This window comes from Neolamprologus multifasciatus, chromosome 22 (genome assembly GCF_963576455.1).
Source record: "Neolamprologus multifasciatus chromosome 22, fNeoMul1.2, whole genome shotgun sequence".
Lineage (NCBI taxonomy): Eukaryota > Metazoa > Chordata > Actinopteri > Cichliformes > Cichlidae > Neolamprologus > Neolamprologus multifasciatus.
In genome coordinates, this window is record NC_140459.1 from 25,108 (window position 1) to 47,054 (window position 21,947).

A 21,947-nucleotide genomic window follows, 5' to 3' on the forward strand; every position below is an offset into this window, starting at 1 on the left:
TTTCAGTTGTGTTTGATTTCAGAGGATACTGTTGAAGTAGTGTGTGTGTGTGTGTGTGTGTGTGTGTGTGTGTGTGTGTGTGTGTGTGTGTGTGTGTGTATTGGGATATTTTTTGTCTTAAAATATTTAAGCCTGATCTTTTTAGGACAAAGTCAGAGTCAGGATTCAGATTTATCAGGTTAAAATTACAAGAAAGGAAAGGAGGAAAAAAGAAAAGGCAGAAAAGGAGATAGGAAATGAATGAAACGGATGAGTAAAAGATGTGAAAAGAAAGCAGAGACCATGTAAAAAGAGAAGGAAGGACAGAGAAATCATGAACATGAAGAAAGAAAAAGAAAACCCTCGCCTCAGTTTAGTTTTATCAATATGTGACCAAATTACAGTCAGAGTGCTTCATACTGTAAAGAAAAGAGTGATACTGAGAAAGGCTTGAAGAAACAGAAGAAGAAAACGAGGGTCAATGTTTGAGGAGGAAGAAGAGTGAGAGATGAAGCTCTGAAGTTGAAGTCCAGACTGATCAGGTCACGTTTTATTCTCTGTTCTTAATTATTTGTATTTGAAATAATTAATGATAATCATTTTGTATATGATTACGTTAAAGCATGTCTGACATTTTATTCTTCATCAAAGCGCTGCTGTAGCGCTCCTCTGTCGCCAGGTGGTGCCCTCGGGCTCCTTATACCTCGAGTAGGCTCCGGTGCGCGTCCGCGTGGGACAGCGGGTGCACAGAACAAGCGAGAAAGAGCATCTGACTCCAAACGCGCGCGCGCGCAAGGGAGGATGCAGTCTCGGTTCAGACAACAGACGCGGAGCTGAAAAAGACGAAGAAGAACCGGGAGAGCCGAACCAACGCGCCGACACCGGAACCACCGGGACCAGTAGCGGGCTGGGCAGCAGCCGCCGGGCCAAACCTCCTCCCTGTCGGTGTGACTGTGCTGCAAGCCCCGGAGAGGAGGAGGAAGATGAAGAAAAGCAACCAAAGCAGGCGGGTCAGTGAGAGAGAGAGCTCAGGATCGATCAGTGTGATGCTGATCGTTGACTCCGATCGCTGGTGTTTTCTGTCCGTTTGTTTGCGTCACGTGACGCTGCTTTGTGCTTTATTGAAGCTTCATTTTTGTTGAACCTTTATTTAAACACATCTCTGACACAAACTGAGCTGAGACAGGTGATGTGAGGTGAGGGTGGTGCAGTGATGCCTCCACCCTGCCCGGAGCTGCAGCTTCGTTCAGGAAGTTTCTCCTTTTTTTTGTTCACAAAGAAAATCTGCGGTTTCAACACCATCGATGACGTCACGATGCCGCCATAGCCATGGCTCTTTCTTTTATTTATTTAGTTATTTTTCTTCTCGTTATTTTGTTTTTGTTTCATTTCTATTTATGAAGACAATCGTTACATGTTTACATCTTTGCCTTGTTTTTATCGTATTTCCTACCTGTGTGCATTTCTCTCATTTGCCAGTATCAGGTATCTGTCAGTATAATTTTATGTGATTGATCTTTGTTTCACACACGTGTTTGAGATTCTTCCCCGTTTAAACGTCTGATGAAAACTGTGTGTAGATCAGGTTCATTCTGCCTCTAATGACCTGTTTGGTAAACATTTTTAGAAAGCTTGCAGTGCTCCCATTTTTTTTTACCTCAGATTTCTTTTTTGTCTCTCGGCCGTTTCGCGTCACCTCTACGTTATTTACTGTTTTTGTTTCCCACCGAGGTCATTTCCTGTTTCTCTGACATAATTTTGTGTCTTCAAATATTACTCATTTTATATGTCATGTTTATAGCTCTCCTGGGTAGTTTAATGCCTGGTTTAGTCTCTCTCAGGCCGTTTGTCTGTTTGTGTCTTTGAGCTCGATCCTCTCTGTTGTCTTTATTCTTTGTGGGTCAAATGTTTTCTGTCCTACTCTCATTTGCTTATTGCCTTGCCTCTGTGGGTCTTCCCATTTTTCTTAGATTCTTTTGTTCCTCTTGCATTGTATCTTCATCGGTCTCCGTTGGTCTTTGCGTTTCTCTGAATCCTCCTGTTATCGTTGTGTTGTAGGGTGTTCAGGACTCTGGTCCGCTGCCCGTCCAGCAGCCGGAGAAGGTGGGCTGGATCCGGAAGTTCTGCGGTCGAGGGATTTTCAGGGAGCTGTGGAGGAGTCGGTACATGGTGCTGAGAGGAGACCATCTCTACATCTCAGACAAGGAGGTGAGAACAGCGATCAGAGAAACTGGACAGACCCCCTATGGGCTGCTGGTTCCAATCTGCTGGACAGGCCAGGGAGGACTGTGGGTAGGCTGTGCCAGACGACAGGTTTACCGGGTGCAGCTAATCCGTAGCTAACATCTCTGATCTAGTTTGATATTTTCTCTGTGGTGTGTTGTTCGGATAAAAAGAGCTCAACAGTTCAACAGAGATTGTAGATGCATCATTTATCATTGTTACAGATGTTTGCAAGGAGAAACAGGTAGAAGCTGTGAGATGGTCCTAAAGCAGAGTGTTTCTTATTTAAAAGTCACAATGCAGTAAAAAGACAAAGAAATGTCATGTGAAACAGAGGAAATGGGGATTAATCCAAAGGAAGATGTAAATGTTTGTGGGTTAATGCGTTTGAGGCCGGACCTTAGATTTTCATCAAGTGAGAGGATCTCGGCAGTCCCGCTGTGTTTATTTTCAGCTCTGATGACGCTGAGTCATTTCTAAACAACGGCAAGTCACACAGAGTGATCATGTGACCTCTGATGTCATGTTCTGGCTTCAGAAATATGTCCTGAGTGAAGAAGAGACAGACATGGTGTTTGTGAACAAACAAGACCTCATCCCACAGAGTGGTTTCATGGCAGCGAGTGCTGCTTTTAATCCTGCCGGCTACACACAGCTGGCAGGGGTCATTTCCAGCTGGGAGGGGTTTCAGGGGCTTCCTCAGGGTATCATCATTTCTGATGTTTCGCCAGAAATCCCTCAAAAGCTGTTTAGGGTTCAAGCAGTAGAAGTGAGCCGCTTTCTCTGAGAGTAGCTTGGCTCTTCTGTAGAGATCAGGTGAAGAGCTCAGTCATTTAAGACTGACTCACTGTACCACTGCTGCTCCTCCACATAGAAAGGAGCCAGTGGAGGACACCTCCCAGGTGTTATGGGGCAGATCACAGACACGCTGCAGATATTTCTGTATGGCCCTCAGCTGTCCTGGGAATGCCTCAAGGAGACTGGGAGAGGAAGGTCTGGAAGTCTCTGTCTAAAGTGCTGCCCCCAACAACCAAATAACAGGTAAAATATGGACATCCCCTATTTTCTCTGTGGTATATGTCTGTATATTCCCCGAACGCAGTGTGGAGGCAGGTGTAAATGTGGCTGCAGCAGGTGTGTTTGGACTGGGAAGTGTTCACACTGGCCTTATGTAAGCGTCTATTACACAAGAGCACAGCAAAGATTGTGGACGCTGAGTCAGACTTTGTTCTTGCCAAAACTCTGAGTTTAACTCTCAGGAAGAGGAGGAGGGCGATGTCTGTCAGCTCATGGACACATCAGGACACAGGAAATGCCTCGCAGCCTGCTTTGAGCTTCTCTATTTCACAGATGGAAACAAAAAGAAATACAGTAAAGGGAAAAGATGCCTGAGGTCATCAGGATCACACACAAACCTGCTAACCAGTAACAGCCACTCAAAATCCATTCACTCAGTAAAACCAGAGCTCCACCTTCTTATGTACAGTATCCTTGCAGCAGTCATATTATTGGTCATGTAATGTCATCAAAATGCTCCAATAACATAACTATCAGTGCAGGTGATAAAAAAAGTGGCGTAGTATTGTGTAATGAATAAAAAGAGAGTAGCAGTGTGTGACGGGGATGAAACAAACATTCAGTAACATACAGATAAGTACGAGATTTATTCTGCCGTGAGCAGAGTAATGACTCACGTTAACCCAGAGAGTGTGTGTGTGTTTAATCATGACTTGTTCCATCATTACTCGTCATATTTCATCTTGTTCCTGTTCTTCAGCAGTACGCTAACCCAGAACTTTTTAATGTACATGCCTGAGGGAGGACTCGCTGTGTGTGTGTTTCTGCTCTGTGAGAACCATTTTTACTGTCATTGTTGGGAGCGTTTTGGTTTGTGAGGACATTTCTGTTTTTAGACACACATTATTTTGTTTTCACTGATTCTTGTGGACCGTTCAGAAACGGTGTTGGAATTAATCTTTCAATCTATGCTTTTAGTCTGATAGTGATTTTAGGATGAGTTCCTGCCCCAAGTGGTGGAGTTTAAGTATGACGGGGTCTTGTTCACGAGTGACGGGAGAAGGGAGCGGGAGATCAACAGTCGGATTGGTGCAGGGGCTGCAGTGATGCGGACGCTGTACCGGTCTGTTGTGGTGAAGAGAGAGCTGAGTGTAAGACCAAAGCTCTCAATTTACCGGTCGACCTACCCTCACCTATGGCCACGAGCTGTGGGTAGTGACCGAAAGAACGAGATCGCGGATACAAGCGGCGGAAATGAGCTTCCTCCAAAGGGTGGCTGGCCTCTCCCTTAGAGATGGGGTGAGAAGTTCGGCCATTCGGGAGGGGCTCAGAGTAGAGCCGCTGCTGCTCCACATCGAAAGGAGCCAGTTGACCAGGAGGAGGCCCCGGGGCAGACCCAGGACACACTGGAGAGATTATATCTCTCGGCTGGCCCGGGAACGCCTTGGTGTTCCCCCGGATAAGCTGGAGGAGGTGGCTGGGGAGAGGGAGGCCTGGGCTTCTCTGCTTGGGCTGCTGCACCCGCGACTGGGCCTCGGATAAGCAGAAGAAAATGGATAGATGGATGGATGGATGTGTTAGTGAAGCCGCTGAAGCACACCAAGTGTTGAATATAATCTCTGTAGTACTGACAAATGATCAGCTCCAACAGCTGTGATGTTTAATGATGTTTCTGGGCTGCGGATTGTAATTGATCTGAATTTAAAGTCATGTTTGGTGTTCAGAGGTTCAGCTGAATGGACCATGCAAGTGTGCATGAGTTATAATTAGGGAAACGTGCTGGTTGGGGGATAGATCAACATTGTTCAATGTGATAAGAATTGATAAGAGTTTCGCGATTCTGATTCCATTATCGATATCACTTATCGATACAATTCCTTATTGATTCTCATTGGGTCTCACTGGTTCATCACAATCACTACGTAGTCGAGCAAATTCATTGCATGCTGTGTGGTCAAGTGTTTGTGCGTGTTGGATGTATTTCCTTTGACTTGATTCCTCTGATGTCATCAGTATTGGGGCTGTTACTCAAAAAAAGTAATCTATTACACATACAGTGGGGCAAAAAAGTATTTAGTCAGCCACCGATTGTGCAAGTTCCCCCACTTAAAATGATGACAGAGGTCAGTAATTTGCACCAGAGGTACACTTCAACTGTGAGAGACAGAATGTGAAAAAAAAATCCATGAATTCACATGGTAGGATTTGTAAAGAATTTATTCGTAAGTCAGGGTGGAAAATAAGTATGTGGTCAATAACAAAAATACAACTCAATACTTTGTAACATAACCTTTGTTGGCAATAACAGAGGTCAAACGTTTACTATAGGTCTTTACCAGGTTTGCACACACAGTAGCTGGTATTTTGGCCCATTCCTCCATGCAGATCTTCTCAAGAGCAGTGATGTTTTGGGGCTGTCGCCGAGCAACACGGACTTACAACTCCCGCAACAGATTTTCTATGGGGTTGAGGTCTGGAGACTGGCTAGGCCACTCCAGGACTTTCAAATGCTTCTTACGGAGCCTCTCCTTTGTTGCCCGGGCGGTGTGTTTTGGATCATTGTCATGTTGGAAGACCCAGCCTCGTTTCATCTTCAAAGTTCTCACTGATGGAAGGAGGTTTTGGCTCAAAATCTCACGATACTTGGCCCCATTCATTCTGTCCTTAACACGGATCAGTCGTCCTGTCCCCTTGGCAGAAAAACAGCCCCATAGCATGGTGTTTCCACCCCCATGCTTCACAGTAGGTATGGTGTTCTTGGGATGCAACTCAGTATTCTTCTTCCTCCAAACACGACGAGTTGAGTTTATACCAAAAAGTTCTACTTTGGTTTCATCTGACCACATGACATTCTCCCAATCCTCTGCTGTATCATCCATGTGCTCTCTGGCAAACTTCAGACAGGCCTGGACATGCACTGGCTTCAGCAGCGGAACACGTCTGGCACTGCGGGATTTGATTCCCTGCCGTTGTAGTGTGTTACTGATGGTGACCTTTGTTACTTTGGTCCCAGCTCTCTGCAGGTCATTCACCAGGTCCCCCCGTGTGGTTCTGGGATCTTTGCTCACCGTTCTCATGATCATTTTGACCCCACGGGATGAGATCTTGCGTGGAGCCCCAGATCGAGGGAGATTATCAGTGGTCTTGTATGTCTTCCATTTTCTGATGATTGCTCCCACAGTTGATTTTTTCACACCAAGCTGCTTGCCTATTGTAGATTCACTCTTCCCAGTCTGGTGCAGGTCTACAATTCTTTTCCTGGTGTCCTTCGAAAGCTCTTTGGTCTTGGCATGGCGGAGTTTGGAGTCTGACTGGTTGAGGCTGTGGACAGGTGTCTTTTATACAGATGATGAGGTCAAACAGGTGCCATTCATACAGGTAACGAGTGGGGGACAGAAAAGCTTCTTACAGAAGACGTTACAGGTCTGTGAGAGCCAGGGATTTTCCTTGTTTGAGGTGACCAAATACTTATTTTCCACCCTGATTTACGAATAAATTCTTTACAAATCCTACCATGTGAATTCATGGATTTTTTTTTCACATTCTGTCTCTCACAGTTGAAGTGTACCTCTGGTGCAAATTACTGACCTCTGTCATCATTTTAAGTGGGGGAACTTGCACAATCGGTGGCTGACTAAATACTTTTTTGCCCCACTGTACTACACAGAACACTTTTTTAAAGTAATGCAGTATGTTACTTAATTACTCCCAAGAGAAAGTAGTTCATTTTATTACTTTCACATTTCTCTGTAAAATGACCTGACCATATTGTTTATAATCAGCACTGAACAATGTAAACCTGAGGCTACAGCCGCACAATCCAACACGAAAGCTCACAGTGTGACCCAGTGTTCTTCTACTGGTTTGATGTCTGATTTCTAAGGTACAGTTACATTCAGTCCTATAGACTGTGCGCAACAATTGCCTTTAAGTGTTATGATGTAATTGATTCATGACTGTTTCATGATAGTCAGCCTCGGAGCCAACTGTGGGGGGAGGGGCTATGTGCTCAGATGGCCCCTGGCTTTGTCGGAGGAAGCTTGTGTGCACCCGCTGTGTTACACATGGTAGCATTACCTAACCCTACACTATTATCCATCCTCCTGTTAGTGAGGAGACATTCCTTTTGAGTCTTCAAGACAGATCATGTCCTGCCATCCAGTCTCAGAAAACTTCTGAAGATGGAGGTCTCTGTGCAGTGGCTGAAGTCTGTTGTGTAGAGGGTGAAGAGGAAGGGGGAGAGGACAGTCCCCTGTGGTGCCCCTATGTTGTTGATTACCGTGTCAGACACACACTGTGGGAGACGTACATATTGTGGACTTCCTGTCAGGTAATCAACAATCCAGGACACCAGAGAAGCATCCACTTGCATCGTCGTTAACTTATCACCCAGGAGGGTCGGCCTGATGGTGTTGAATGCACTGGAAGAGTCAAAAAACATGACCCTCACAGTGCTCGCCAGCTGGTCCAGATGGGTGTAGACACGATTGAGCAGGTAGATGATGGCGTCCTCTGTTCCGAGATGGGGCTGGTAAGCAAATTGAAGAGGATCCAGATGTGGTCTTACACAGCTGGTCCAGGATGAGCCTTTCCAGGGTCTTCAAAATGTGGGAGGTCAGTGTCGCAGGCCTGTAGTCCTGGGGGCCACTGGGACGTGGCGTCTTTGGTACAGGGACGAGGCATGATGTCTTCCACATCACTGGGACCCTCTGCAGACTCAGACTCAGCATGAACAGTTTATGAAAGACTCCACACAGCTGGGGGGCACAGGCCTTGAGGACGAGGGGACTCACTCCGTCTGGTCCCGCAGACTTGCCTGAGTGAAGTCTCCTCATTTGCATCTCAACCTGGTGTTGAGTGAAGGTGATGGGTGGGGGTGTCAGGAATCTCACAGGAGGCAACAGCGCCGCTGATGTGGATGGGCTGGTGTTCCCTGACTGGTCGTTTCCGGTAGTCCACTATCATCTCTCTAGTTTGGCTGGTGTTGAGAGTCAGGTTATTTTCCAGGCACCACTCGTACAGCACCATCACCTCCTCTCTATAGGCCGTCTCATCATTGCCTGTGATGAGGCCTATGATGGTTGTGTCATCCGCAAACTTGATGATGATGTTGGACTCGTGGTTAGCAACACAGTCGTGTGTGAACGGGGAATATAGGAGGGGGCTAAGCACACAACCCTGTGGCGTACCTGTGTTTAAGATGAGTGATGAGGAGGTGTGCTTACCAACTCTCACCACCTGGGGCCTGTTTGTGAGGAAGTTTACAATCCATCTGCAGGTTGGTGTTCCCAGCCCAAGGTCGACGAGCTTTGTGGCAAGTTTTGAGGGGATGATGGTGTTAAATGCAGAGCTGTAGTCGATGAAGAGCATCCTTGCATATGTATTCCCTTTCTCCAGGTGAGTGAGGGTGGTGTGCGTTGCCAGGGCGATGGCATCCTCTGTGGCTCTGTTTGTCCGATAGGCAAACTGAAGAGGGTCCAGTGTGTCAGGGAGGGAGGAGCAGATGTGACCTTTGACCAGCCGCTCCAGGCACTTCATGATGACGGATGTCAGTACAACAGGATGGTAGTCATTCAGATAGGAGCCCACTTTTTGGGAACGGGAATGATGGTGGATGCTTTGAGGGACGTGGGGACCACTGACTGCCTCAGGGAGAGGTTGAAGATGTTGGTGAACACCTCTGCCAGCTAGTCTGCACACACTCTGGGATGCCGTCTGGTCCTGGAGCTTTGTGAGGATTGACCTTTTTGAAAGCCCATCTCACAGCTTCTGTTCTCAGAGTTAAAGTTACAGCCTCACTGTCCTCCTGAGGGTAGAGGATCTGCTCTCTGTTGTCTGCATCAAAACGAGCATAGAAGTTGTTGAGCTCGTCTGCGAGAGATGCAGTGGGCTGAACACTGACTGTGTTGACCTTCTTGTAGTCAGTGATGCAGTGCAGTCCATCCCACAGTCGCCTGGTGTCAAAGCTGTGGTAGCTGGACTCCACTTTGTCCCTGTAGTCCTTTCTGGCCTTTTTTATGGACTTTCAGAGGTCATACCTGGCTTGTTTTTCCTGTTTCAGTCTTTGTCTGTATGCAGGCAGCAGCAGTATGGAACAATGGTCTGCCTTACCAAAAGCTGGGTGGGGGAAGGGTTTGTAGCACTCTTTGAATGGAGTGTAACAGTGGTCCAGTGTTTGATCACCTCTTGTGGGGAAGGAGATGTGCTGATAGTATTTGGGGAGAACCTTCTTCATGTTGGCTCTGTTGAAGTCTCCCAGCACAATAAAGGCAGCTTCTGGATTATTGTTCTCAAGTCCAATAATGATGTCATACAGTTCGTCCATAGCCGTAGCCTTATCAGCGTGTGGGGGAATGTAAACAGCTGAGAGGAGAACTGAGCTGAACTCCCTCGGGAGGTAAAAAGGCCTGACTTTAATGGTCAGTAGTTCGAGGCTCTGAGAGCAGTACGTTTTTAAGATACACACATCTCTAGCCCACAAACCATAAAACACACCCCTCCTCCCCTTTTCTTGCCTGAGTCCTTCGTTCGGTCTCCCCGGTAAACAGTGAATCCATCCGGCGTGATGCCGCAGTCGGGGACGCTGGGCTCCAGCCATGTCTCTGTGAAGGCCAGAACGCAGCAGTTCTTGATGTCTTGTTGGTGTTTAATCCGTGCATGCAGCTCATCAAGTTTGTTGTCCAGAGACTGGAGATTCACGAGCAGGATGCTGGGCAGAGGTGGCTTGCTGTTTCTCTGTCACGTTCGGCACAAAACTCCGGCGCGTTTCCCCCTTTTTGTTTTCCCTCGACGTCGCGCGAGTAAACAAAGGATCCCAAGCAGCAGTACGTCCACGGAGTCGAAACCCGCTGTAAAGTCCGAACTGGCTGACGAACGTAGCTCCAAAAGCGTTTGTCTGTCAAAAACAGATTCAACTCGTTAGCTCTATTCTCACCTCCCTCAGCTCCCCTGCTGTTGGTTGGCCTGAATCCAGTGATGGTCTTTGTAGTGGCAATTCCTTTTGTTTGACAAACCAAACATCCCACAATTAAAAGTCCACAAGCCACTGCTGCACTGAGATAATATTTCATACGTAGGCAAAAGAAGTCCACTGTCCAAACTTGAAAGTTGCGTTTTTATGGTTTATTCATCCAGTTTGGCAATAACAAGATCCATTTTTTGTTACTTCCTGCTGCTTCTCCTGCTCTGGTAAAAAACCATAGGCCCACCCCCAGTGCATGCTGGTCCTATACCAGTCTCTTTATTTATAGAAACAAAATGGCCCTACAGCTCTTACTGACTAATTTAACAAGGTAACATCAAACAAAACATTGAAACAAATATTAACCTACAAATAAACTTGTAAATAAACCCCAAAATATAAGTAAACTAACAACAAATGTTAACTAATTTCAAAATAATAAAAATAAAGAACAGATAGCTCCAACAGTCTTCATTCTTCAGTTAGTGTGAGATGTATGATAGTGAAAGATACACTCAGTACACTTAGTGGCTGAAAGTACGCCCAGGTTCTGCTGATTACAGTATACATACTCATAACTGTCCATAGAAGTAAAAGTTTCATTGTTTGACAGTTATAAGGCAAAGCTCAATGAGGACTTCCTTCTTCAACCGCTTAAGTGAAACCTTGTATTTGATGCTTTTGCTAAATTGCAAGAATAAAATCTCCAGTTCCTGACTGTTGCTAGTTTTTCTTCATTTTTATTCTGACAGCTGGGTCTTACAACCAGATCTTGGCAGGAGCTAGAGGCGACTGGGGGAGTGACCAGATCCAAAAACCAGAACATCAGCTAGCTTGACTGTTGCTCCCTTTTGTTCATTTTTATTGTGGTGGTCTGCAACCTCGCCGTCCATTCCTGTGCAGGATTCTAGTAATTGTCTTCTTTGAGACTACAATTCCTGACTCACCTAAGTCATCCACTGGCATCTTAGCAGTTGTTCTGTGGTCTTTGGACACATCTCTCACTTGTTTTCTTTCCAGAATCTGAAACTTTGCTTCCTACCTCTGCCAGGCTCGTTCTGTATTGTGTGACTCTCTTTGAATTGGTGTGTAAATACTTCTTACAACTTTGAACAAGTTAAAGCACATTATTAACAGCTGTGTGCTATGGCTCAATAAAAAGGTCAGTTTTTCAGGTGGGGGGCTGATAAGTTTCCTCCCTGACGACTTTTGCTGATTCTGTTTTTGTGTGCAAAGAGAAATTATTCATGCTTTCTAAAGAAAACTCGTAATTTGAAAATCTTTTCCTCTTAAAAAAACAGCTGGAAGATTTGACAGAATCTTTAAACTTCTTTGGGGGGTGGGGCTGCAAAATACACAGTTTTCACCTACTACTCCTGTGGGTGCTAGGAAACCTGAGGGTGGAGACAGATTCCACCTGTTCTCCACTTATAAATCGAGGGGAGTGGGCCTGTGTGCGCCCACTGCCCATGAGGAGTTGGGTTTTTAAATCATAAAAAAAATCATTCAAGTATAAATTATAATTTGTTTAAAGAAACTAAATATTATAGTTATAGTTGAAATAAATTAAACAACAGGTCAGGATAATAAACTGTTCAAAATAAAATAAAACCGGAGCTTAGCTGTAAAACGGTCAGCTGGCCCTTTAATCTCAGGTGTGTTCACAGATCTCAGACAGCAGCTGCTCAGTGTGTTCAGCCAGCTGTTAACAAACAGTGTGACACACACACACACTCCTTTGTCACTGCATCTGTGCTAGCGTGTATGCAGAGCGTTATTAGAGAAACAAACACAGAATTCCTCCATCTCTAATCTCAGATTATTTTAACTTGCATGCTTCCTCTAAACCAGGGGTGTCGAACTCCAGGCCTCGAGGGCCGGTGTCCTGCAGGTTTTACATGTGTCCTTGATCCAACACAGCTGATTTAAATGGCTAAATGACCTCCTCAACATGTCTTGAAGTTCTCCAGAGGCCTGGCAATGAACTTATCATGTGGTTCAGGTGTGCTGACCCAGGGGACACGGCCCTCGAGGCCTGGAGTTCGACACCCCTGCTGTAAGCTGTCCTGTACATTTATGTTCTTCCATCATGAACCTGCAGAACTGATCGCTGTTATTTGTAAACCACGATGATGCAGGTGTGTTTTTGTGTTTGCAGGTGAAAGATGAGCGTAAGGCTCAGGAAGTGTTCGACCTGGCTGATTACGAGCGCGCCGAGGAGCTGAGGAAGGCCAAGAGCCGCAGCAAGAAGAACCACAGCCGCTTCACGGTGCTGCGCTGCAAGCAGCCGGGAAACACTGTGAGTCCACCTGTCCGGCTGTTTACCTGTCGTCTTGAGTGTAACTAACAGAATTACAGAATATGTGTGTCAGTGTTTCTGGTTTCATGGAGCATCTGATCCAAAAGTGAAACCTCTGTCCTCGCCTGTCCTCTCGTGTCTTGGTGTTCGGAGATTACGCTGTCCTGCTTGACCTCGATGGTGGAGTTCCTCCTACATGTGCCTCAGGATTGGTGGATAAGATTTGAGATGTCCTGCCCCATCTGTGTTCTGCGATTGGCTGAGCTGCATGCTTTTTGTTCCTATTCTGAACAGGTTTAATCTGCAGAATCCAATTAGACTGCCAGAGGATGAGTCAGAGCGGAATAATCCCAGAAACTACTGCAGCTTGTCACGCTCTGCTCTTTCTACTTCTACAATCTGACCTTCAGCTTTAATTTAATAAAACAAGAATCTACATTCTGATTGTATAGAGTCAGGATCAGGGTCATTACCTCAGAGGGTTAAATAAACTTTGTGTGTAAATTTGTGTTGGGCTGCAACACTCTATAAAATTTCTAGATGTGAAAAAATTGATGTTTGAGTTCATTTAGAGATCTTACAACTGGAGGTAGAGTAGATGTATTTGGCTAAGGATGATGAAGACGAAGCTGCCAGGCAGGAGCAAAAGAGCAAGGCCTTAAAGAAGATTCATGGATGTAGTGAAGGAGGACATGCAGAGGATGGTGTGACAGAGGAGGATGCTGGGATAGGAGGAGACTAAGGTAGATCATCCGCCGTGGCGCCCACTAAAGCATGGGGTGTCCAGCTCCAGGCCTCGAGTGCCGGTGTCCTGCAGGTTTTAGATCTCACCCCTGAATCAAACGATTACCGGATAGTTCATTACCAGGCTTCTGGAGAACTTCAAGACATGTTGAGGAGGTCATTTAGCTATTTTAATCAGCTGTGATGGATCAAGGACACATCTAAAACCTGCAGGACACCAGCCCTTGAGGCCTGGAGTTGGACACCTGTGCCCTAAAGGGAGCAGGTGAAACTCATAGAACAACACATAACCTGAAAACTTCAAAGAATGTAAATACTTCTCAGAGTATTTGTGCTTCTCTAATGGCTTTCTGTAAATGTATCATTTACTTTCTACAACATGACAAGTTCCAACGTATGGTGGGAGCTATCTGGTGAAGCTAATGTGCCTTAAAGAAAGCTCAAATAAAAAGTAAAAAACCCAATAAAATATGGATGTTTCATCAGCTGCAAGACTCAAAAACTGACATTTAAGTTCTTGCACCATTTCAGGGGTAAACTATGCATTTCATATGACATCAAATTGGTAAGAATATTATTTTTGCAGGCTCCAAACCTCGTGTTTCTGGCTGTGAGCCCTGAGGAGAAGGAATCATGGGTAAACGCCCTCAGCATCGCCATCATCAAAGCGAAGAACCGAGTTTTGGATGAGGTGTGGGCTGCTTTTTTCATGGATTCAAATGTTTTAATAACACTTCGGCCACCTTTTTTAACAGGGTGTTAACTCAATTTGTCTGCGTACAGGTGACCATTGAGGAGGACAGCACGCTGGTTCATCCCACCAGAGATCGAGCAAAGATCCCTTATGGTCGCCGGCTGCCGACCAGAGGACATCTCATGGCCGTAGTGCTGGGAGCCTTTTTCCATCTATCTTTTGGTCTGAATGTTAAGATAATGTTATTGCTATTAAAGTCATGTTCTCCCTGCAGGCATCCACCTCTTCCCATGGCATGCTGACACTCGACCTGGTGGCTGAAGAGGATGTTTTTTCACATGACTACGATGGCGACTGGAATAACAGCTTTCGGGTCGACCTGCAAGGGGGCGGGTCTTGTGGACAGATTGGAGTAGGAGGTCGTCAGCGAGCTGGAACAGACGTATCAAAGCTGCGGATGACATCCAAGGAGCCCAAAGTGAAGACTAGCAGTCTGCCCAGGGGCAGTGAGCGGTCCTGGGGAAAGCATCTGGACGCCTCCAAGGTCCACAAGTCTCCACAAATAGAGGTGGGCCCTTCAGATCCACATTAACCTTTTTTTTTTCCTTTTGGAAGCATGTGGCTCCAAGTTTTTATTGAATAGCTTTGCTAAAATGAACACTAAATCGCCATAACTGACAGCGACACCTACCTGAATGTTACCTTTCAGGTTCTCCAGGCTCAGTATCGAACGCCACAGCCAGGGAAGAGGTTCAGTGTGCAGGGCCGGAGTCGCTGTGCCTCCATGGATGAAGTCCTCTCTTCCAGGTATGACCTTGTAATAAACAAAGTTAGGGAGTAAACAGACGCAGGGTTCAGGCTTTCTTCTGCAGAGTATCAGGCTGTCAGGTATTCAGGATACTCAGGAGAAGTAGAGTCCATGGTTAAAGTCAATGTCTGGCCTGCTGGACTCACTGCTGCTCAAGTCTGACTGAACCAGTGAAACCCATTTCAGTGTCTTTGACCTTTATGTCTTGAAATTTTGAAACATCACCTTCTCCACTCTTCTGTCACCCTAACCCTCTTCCTTTTCTCTAGACCAGTGCTGATTCGCTCAGAGTTCTGCTCTGCTGTTAGGCGATGTCCAGCTGAAGTGGAAGTGGGAGTCGAGGCCTCGGCCCAGCCTTTGGGTCAGATCCAGAGCCTTATTGCCCAGAGGATGCAGCGAGCTCAGGAATTGCTGGAGGAGATGAGACTGCAGGTTTGACTGCTTCATTCATAAATGTATAGATTAGTTTACTGATCATTTTCATGATGTCAACTGGCTTAGGTGGCAATTATTTTGTATAAGATAAATGACAATACTTGTGCTTTGGATTGACACTTTTAGGTCCACCAGGTGGAAGTTCTATTAATCAGACCACAACAAAACCTGAACTATAGCACTGACATTAGCTCACTTTATCACAGCCGATTGGATTTGCTGCCGGTAGTGGACGTTTGTGGGTGTGCAGGATAAGCCATGTAAACAAGTAAACTCGCTACCCTTGCAATCAGGCACCACAAATACCTGACATACCTGTCAGCACAAGACTGCTCCAGTTGAGTGAATAACTGGAGCTGGCGGGGCCGTCAGCATTGGACGACCCTGTGTCACCGCTGAATGCATCGCAGATGCTACATTCTGCTAAAGGTCATGAACACATCCTAACACACTGCCCCAATAGGTTATTAAAGCCTGGCCAATCTTTCTGGCTGCTGTTACAACCAAATTTCCCCTTGTGGGACAATTAAAGGATTATTCTATTCTATTCACTGACCTTGCATTTAATTTGCAGCGGCACTATGGGATATTATGTATGTCCTCATACACCTCCACACACTCAGCCTCCAGCAATGCCCCGGATCGAACCACGGTCTGCGTGCAGCCTGTGTCCACTAAGGCTGGCCTATACCCCCTTCGTACCTTACCCACTGTATGTCCCTCTCAGACCAAGGGAGGGTGTTGGAAGGCCTGGACACATAACACCCTGCCCACCAACACCACATATCTCTCTGACCTGGTTCAGATCACCATCCCATCTCGGTGTCTCAGATCTTCTTCTTCTCTTTCTCTCTCTGTCCCCTCCCCTGTCTTGCCACCAGCAGGGCTTTCAGCTGCTCCACGACTCTGGAATTCCCTTCCTCTTGATTTAAGAAATATCTCTTCCTTCTCTCTCTTTAAGTCCCAACTCAAAACTCACTTGTTCAAAATAGCTTATCCCATTATTATTATTACACACCTCTCTGTCATCCAGCCCCAGGATTATCCTTAAAAGGGGAGGCATGATTACATGATGAGGTCAGGTGTGTGGGTCAGCCTCCCCTGACACCACCCTTCCTCTGTGGCTGAGCTACAAACCACGCTACGCCACAAACAGAATGAACTCTTTTGGATTTCCTTACCTGGATGATTGAGCATACATCAAGTTAGCTTAAGGTTATTTTGCAAGCACTAGCAGGACAAATTCTCTACCTCCGCCCTGTACCCTGTTTCATCTCCATCAAAGATGAGCCCAACCACGGTGGTGTCGTCTGCCGCCAACAGGCTCTGCTGGTCTTTGTAGTTGGTGAGGGCTTGGTTACCTCTTCACACCTGGCAGGGGTTGTTATCAGTGAGGAAGCCCTCTATGCTTCTCCTGTCCCTCAGCCTGAAGGCTGAGTTCTGATCAGAGCCGGGACTTCAGATTTTGTGCCTTATTAAAGTCCCCAGCAACAATATGGATGCCCTCCGGGTGCTCTCTTTGCTGTTTGGGTGTTGTTGGAGGTGGTTGAGTGGCGAGCTAACGTCAGCATTGCGGGGGGCAGCTGTAAACAATGGTAACTATGACTACCATTAGCTTGCAAGTTAGAAGGGCCTGAACTGATTGGACATGAGCTCCAAGTCCCGTGAGCACTGACTGTATATAACTCTACTGTTACGGCACCAGTAGTCTCACCGCCCTTTCCCTTACAGGAGTCTTTGTTGTGGTCCTGATGGTGTAGGCTCTGGCCCAATAACTCCACTGAGGCATTAAGGATTTTTGGATGGTGTCAGCACTCAGTTACAATCTGTAGACAACACGGTTGTAGTAAATCTCTGATCGTAGCTGTTTTGTTTGCAAGGGATCTGGCGTTGGTGATGAAGATGGACGGAAGCGGGGTTTGTAGTGTTGTTGTTTTCACAGCTGGACCTGATAGCCAGCTCTGCTTCTCCACTTTTGTTTCCTCGCGCTGTCTGCAACGCTTGCCGCTTCCAACAATAACCAATGGAGCCCTGATGGTCTTGAAACTCAGGTGGAATAATGTCAGTCCAATCCAATGTAAAGGTTCAGGCTGAGGCCGATGTCGATTAGTTCCCGACAGCTGAAAGTAATCAGTGCATTGTAGGAAGAAAAAGAGAAATAAACAACACAAAAAGGGTACACAGTAGCTGGGAGCACTGTGCCCCTATACATCAGCACGTGCTGCCATCTTATATGGGTAATGTTGTTTCTGATAGGAGCTGCAGAAGACCAAAGCAGAGCGAGAACGAGAGGGCAGTTCACCTTATCTGAAGGGCATCAACTCTCCTCGACTCCATCACCTCAGGGGCTCAGAGTCACCTCACTCCAGGTCAGTTATAGCACCTTAATTAATAATTGACATTATTGATTAGTTCACATCAATATTTGTGATTTGATTTGCAAAGCAGATATATAAAATGTAGATTGCATATCCCAAAATCAAATTCCAAAAAGACTTTTCCCATGATCTGTCTGTTACAGTTTGTTTGATGCAGCACCAAACATATTTGTGTTTGTGGTACTGCAGTTTGTAAAGAAGAAAACACACAAAGTTCTCGCATGGTTGGAAAGATTAATTTAATACTGATTGTTGAACTTAAAATCTGATTTTTGTCGCCATCTTTAGCAGGTCATCGGGATCTCCGAGGAGCCGGAGCAGCGACTCTCCTCGCCTCAGAGGAAGAGAATCTCCTCGGTCCAAAGCCAAGAAGACTCGGTCCAAAGGAACTGACTCACCTCACTCCAGAGGATCCCACGCAGCTGCTGCTAAAGTCAGCGACTCTCCCAGGCTGAGTGGCTCTCCTCGGTCAAAGAGCACCGATGCAGCTCGATCTCCAAAACTCAAAGGACCATCCGCTGCCTCTCCCAACAAGCAAGGCAGCTCTCCAATACAGAAGCCATCCGACTCGCCTCTGAGCGTCGGACGATCTGACTTCTCTCAGGTTAAAGGATATGGTTCGCCACGGGGCAGTGAGACCGACTCTCCTCATCCAGGGAGCAATGAGGAGTCTCCTCTTCAGAGCCAGAACTCCCCGACCCTGTCCAGATCCTTCGAGTCCTCACAACCAAGAACCCCTGACAGCCACCACACCTCCCCACTTCCACCAGCAACCCAGCTGTCTGAGGATGACTCGGAGGTGGAGCAGAGGCGTGCCGAGGCTGAGCGGCTCCTGGAAGAGGCTGTGTCCTCGTGGAAGGAGGCGCAGGAGGTCCTGCAGGAGGTGAAGGAGCTCCAGAGCCAGACGCTGCGGCGGCAGCGTAGGAGGACCTATGAGAAGATGGCATCGGCAGCAGCGGCCGCTGATATACCTGCACCGAGCGGCGCGGCAGAAGAAATAGACGCGCTCATCTCGCCGACATCACCAGAGGACAAGGAAGATTCAGAGACACCTGAACGAGGAGTTTGAGTGTTCAGCAGTGACTTCTCGATGGAAGTAGCAGCGTTTCTTCAGCACGCAAACAGAAGCCTGCTTCAAATTCTGTCTCCATGTTTTAATCTGCGGACGGTGCACGTGACCACACAGAGCAGGATTGTTTCTGGGAGGGTTAATGGCTTAATCCTCCACAGTGCACTAAACAGGAAGCGTGTGTGTTTTGACGCACACACGTTTGACGGGGACCCTTTCCCCTTCTCTTCCTCCAATGGTGCTGCATGTTTATCTTCTTTCTCCGTCCTCCTGAAGGCAAAAAGATTTTCTGTTTATCTGTTGAACATTTTTGTTTTGTTTTTTTGAAGAAAACCTTTTCAAGATAAGATGTCAGCGTTTATACATCAAGAAACTTTTTGAATTAGACAAAAAGACAAAGTCACTGAAGCACACTACGAGCACAGAGGGGAGTCTGCTGGAAGTTTCCCCAGACTTTCACTCCGATAAAACATTCATGTATTTGCTAATGTCATTGATAATCTCCAAAGTTGTTGCTCTCTGCTTTCACTGTAGCAGAGATTCCTGTAAACGTCCTTCCAGCTCTTTTTAACCTCACAGGATTTTTGTAATCTGTGGATTTTTCTCAAAAATCAGGGAGTTTAATGTTAAACAAAGACACGAGAAGCAATAATGACACAAAGTCTTTACCTGTTCATGTGTTGCAGTTTACAAAAAAGAACTCAAACTCTGCATTCTGCAAAAAAGCGGAAATTTAATTTGCACACTTGAAGCCCAGCAGATGCTGGATAGCATCAACCAATAAACAGCTGACATATTTGTTGTACACAGTGAGACATTTGCTTTAATGAAACATACATGTGACATAGAAAAAGGCCCAATAAAGTCTAATCAACAAACAAACAAAAAGTGTGCCAGCACATCCACCAAATATAAGAAATACGAGCCTTTAATCATCTAAACAATAAAGTTACTACTTCAGTATATGTACGTTCCTGTTTATCTCTTTAAATATTAGTGTAGATAATTTCCTATTAAAGCTCATAAAGAATTTAGGAATATAATGGAGACTTACAAAAATTACATGGAAATTGTATAAATCAGCAAAACTAGTTAATTGGAAAACAAGTAGGTAAACAAACCAATGAGAAGGATGAATGAATTTGTTGGTAACAAATGAATAAACAGTGGAACAGACACATTAATCAAAGGTTAAAAGAAAATACAATTAGTAATGTCAGTTTGTGTTGCCTACATAAAATATTTCTTACATTTAGTGTTTTCAAGGCAATTGATTTGTTACCGTTTATTCATCAGGTTAAGTCTTTTGTAGTTTCTGTCCTCCAAATAAACCCATTTGGGTTTGTTGTTAATCATGTTCTGAACACGTATGTGCTGGCAGCTCAGGCATAAACATGCCCAACATGTGATGCATCTGTTAAATGTGTTTCACCAACAGAAATACCTTTCTGAGATTGTTTTTGTTCAGCTGCACGATAATAATCGCCCGTTTTTACCAGTTTATCAGTGTAGCGCCAGATCATCAAATATTTACAGGAACTTTAATATACAAAGAAATATTCATAATCTGTACTGTAAACTTTGTTGTGTCACTATGTGCTGAATACTCAGAGACGAATTTCACTTCTACAAAGCTCCACATTTATGCATTTATAAACTTTGAAGCAATGAAAACTGTAACGTTAGCTGCAGCCAAACAGTTCAGTCTCCAGTTAAAGTTTAACGTGTCCTGCTCATCTGCAGCATGACTCCTCACACTGCAGATACACACAGCAGCCATTTTATTGGTCAGATGGTGTCATTAAAAATGGCATCAACAGCACAAACGCAGTCGAGAGGTCCAGTTCAGGGACTCGAGTTAGTCTCAAATCACGAGACGCTACAGCATTGGAGATTTTTATACCAGACTTTCACTTTAAGGTCCTGTCTCTTTGAACAGCCCCCAAAACCCCTGCAGAGGTGCAGCTCCCAGGGCACAGAGCTTTACCTCATTGTCAAAGGTTTACGTGAAATTCAAACTTGTACTTCCTCTGTAGGTTCTGGTACTGAAAGCTTGACAGCTTGATTTGTGGTAACTGTTGAACAGATTTTATTTCTCTTGATCTTTTTGCACATTTGAGCACTGAAAGACTACATCACGCCAGAAATCTTTGGACTGTGAGAAAAGATTCTGATGTAGTTTGAATGACTGCACCTTGTTCCTTCACGTTTGTTAAATTATGGAATACATTATTTAAATGTTCTTTTTCTGATGTAAATCTGTATGGTAATGTTTTTGAATCATTGTAAACAGCATTGCTTTCGAGGTAAATGGCACCAAACGAACACTGATGATTTTCTTGTGGGGAGCATCCAGGGCTCGTCTTCACATGCAAACTACAAATAAGCTAAACTGGTGGAGGGGTGAGAGTGTTCACCAGACTCTGTTCATCTCTTTTATTTGTGTTTACAGACAGCAGGAAGTATCCTGTCAACATGTCAGCTCTTTATGATTTAGGGCTTTCGGACCATTAAAGCTTCCATACTTTAGGCTGACATCATCATACTGTCCACATTTATTCATAGACATCGCGCTCAGCTCCAGGTGTGTGTGCTTTATGGTCATGAATTTCATAGACAGCTGTGGATTTCATATTTTTAGGTCTTTTTGTATCGAGGGTAGAAACAGCCAAATTCAGAAATATACATATATATGTATATAAATGACTAGTCTCTAAAAGCATCTCTGCTTTTTGCAGATTCAAATATTCAAAATATTTATACGCCGCAAAATCACAAGAATAGTTGTGTCAGGGTACTTTATACTGTAAGGTACAGACCCTATAATAATACAAAGAAAATGGGGAAAACCCAGCAATCATATGACCCCCTATGAGCAGCACTTTGGCGACAGTGGGAAGGAAAAACTCCCTTTTAACAGGAAGAAACCTCTAGCAGAACCAGGCTCAGGGAGGGGCGGGGCTATCTGCTGTGATTGGTTGGGGTGAGAGAAGGAAGACAGGATAAAGACATGCTGTGGAAGAGAGCAGAGGTTAATAATAACTAATGCAGAGAGCAGTGTTGGGAAGGTTACTTTTAAAATGTATTCCACTACAGATTACATGGCCCAAAATGTATTTTGTAATGTGTTCCAAAAAGTTACTCAATGAGAGTAACGTATTCTGAATACTTTGGACTTATATATATATTGTCATGCTTGTCAACTTTCAACTACATGAACTTGTCAACTACATGAACGTACTATTGCTGTGTGATTTATTACTATTACTGAAGGTTACTCGCCATACCAATACCAACTTGATTTTTAAATCTTAATATAAAATGAGTAACAGTAGGTGGA

At 45.2% G+C, this 21,947-nt stretch overlaps 1 protein-coding gene across 2 annotated transcripts; it reads left to right on the forward strand.

Annotated features, from left to right (window-relative positions):
* The first annotated feature begins 86 nt into the window (after window positions 1-86).
* Window positions 87-21,142, forward strand: LOC146492449 (pleckstrin homology domain-containing family O member 1-like). Of its 2 annotated transcripts, none has more exons than XM_085148527.1 (10): window positions 87-989; window positions 2,038-2,187; window positions 12,339-12,479; window positions 13,810-13,914; window positions 14,007-14,108; window positions 14,192-14,485; window positions 14,627-14,724; window positions 14,995-15,157; window positions 17,417-17,529; window positions 17,827-21,142. In XM_085148527.1, the coding sequence occupies exons 1-10, from the start codon at window positions 963-965 to the stop codon at window positions 18,605-18,607; spliced, it is 1,974 nt and encodes a 657-aa protein (XP_085004653.1). In that variant the 5' UTR covers window positions 87-962; the 3' UTR covers window positions 18,608-21,142. The 2 variants fall into 2 exon arrangements, with proteins under 2 accessions (XP_085004653.1, XP_085004654.1); XM_085148528.1 differs by having other exon boundaries at window positions 14,007-14,105.
* Window positions 21,143-21,947: the final 805 nt, after the last annotated feature.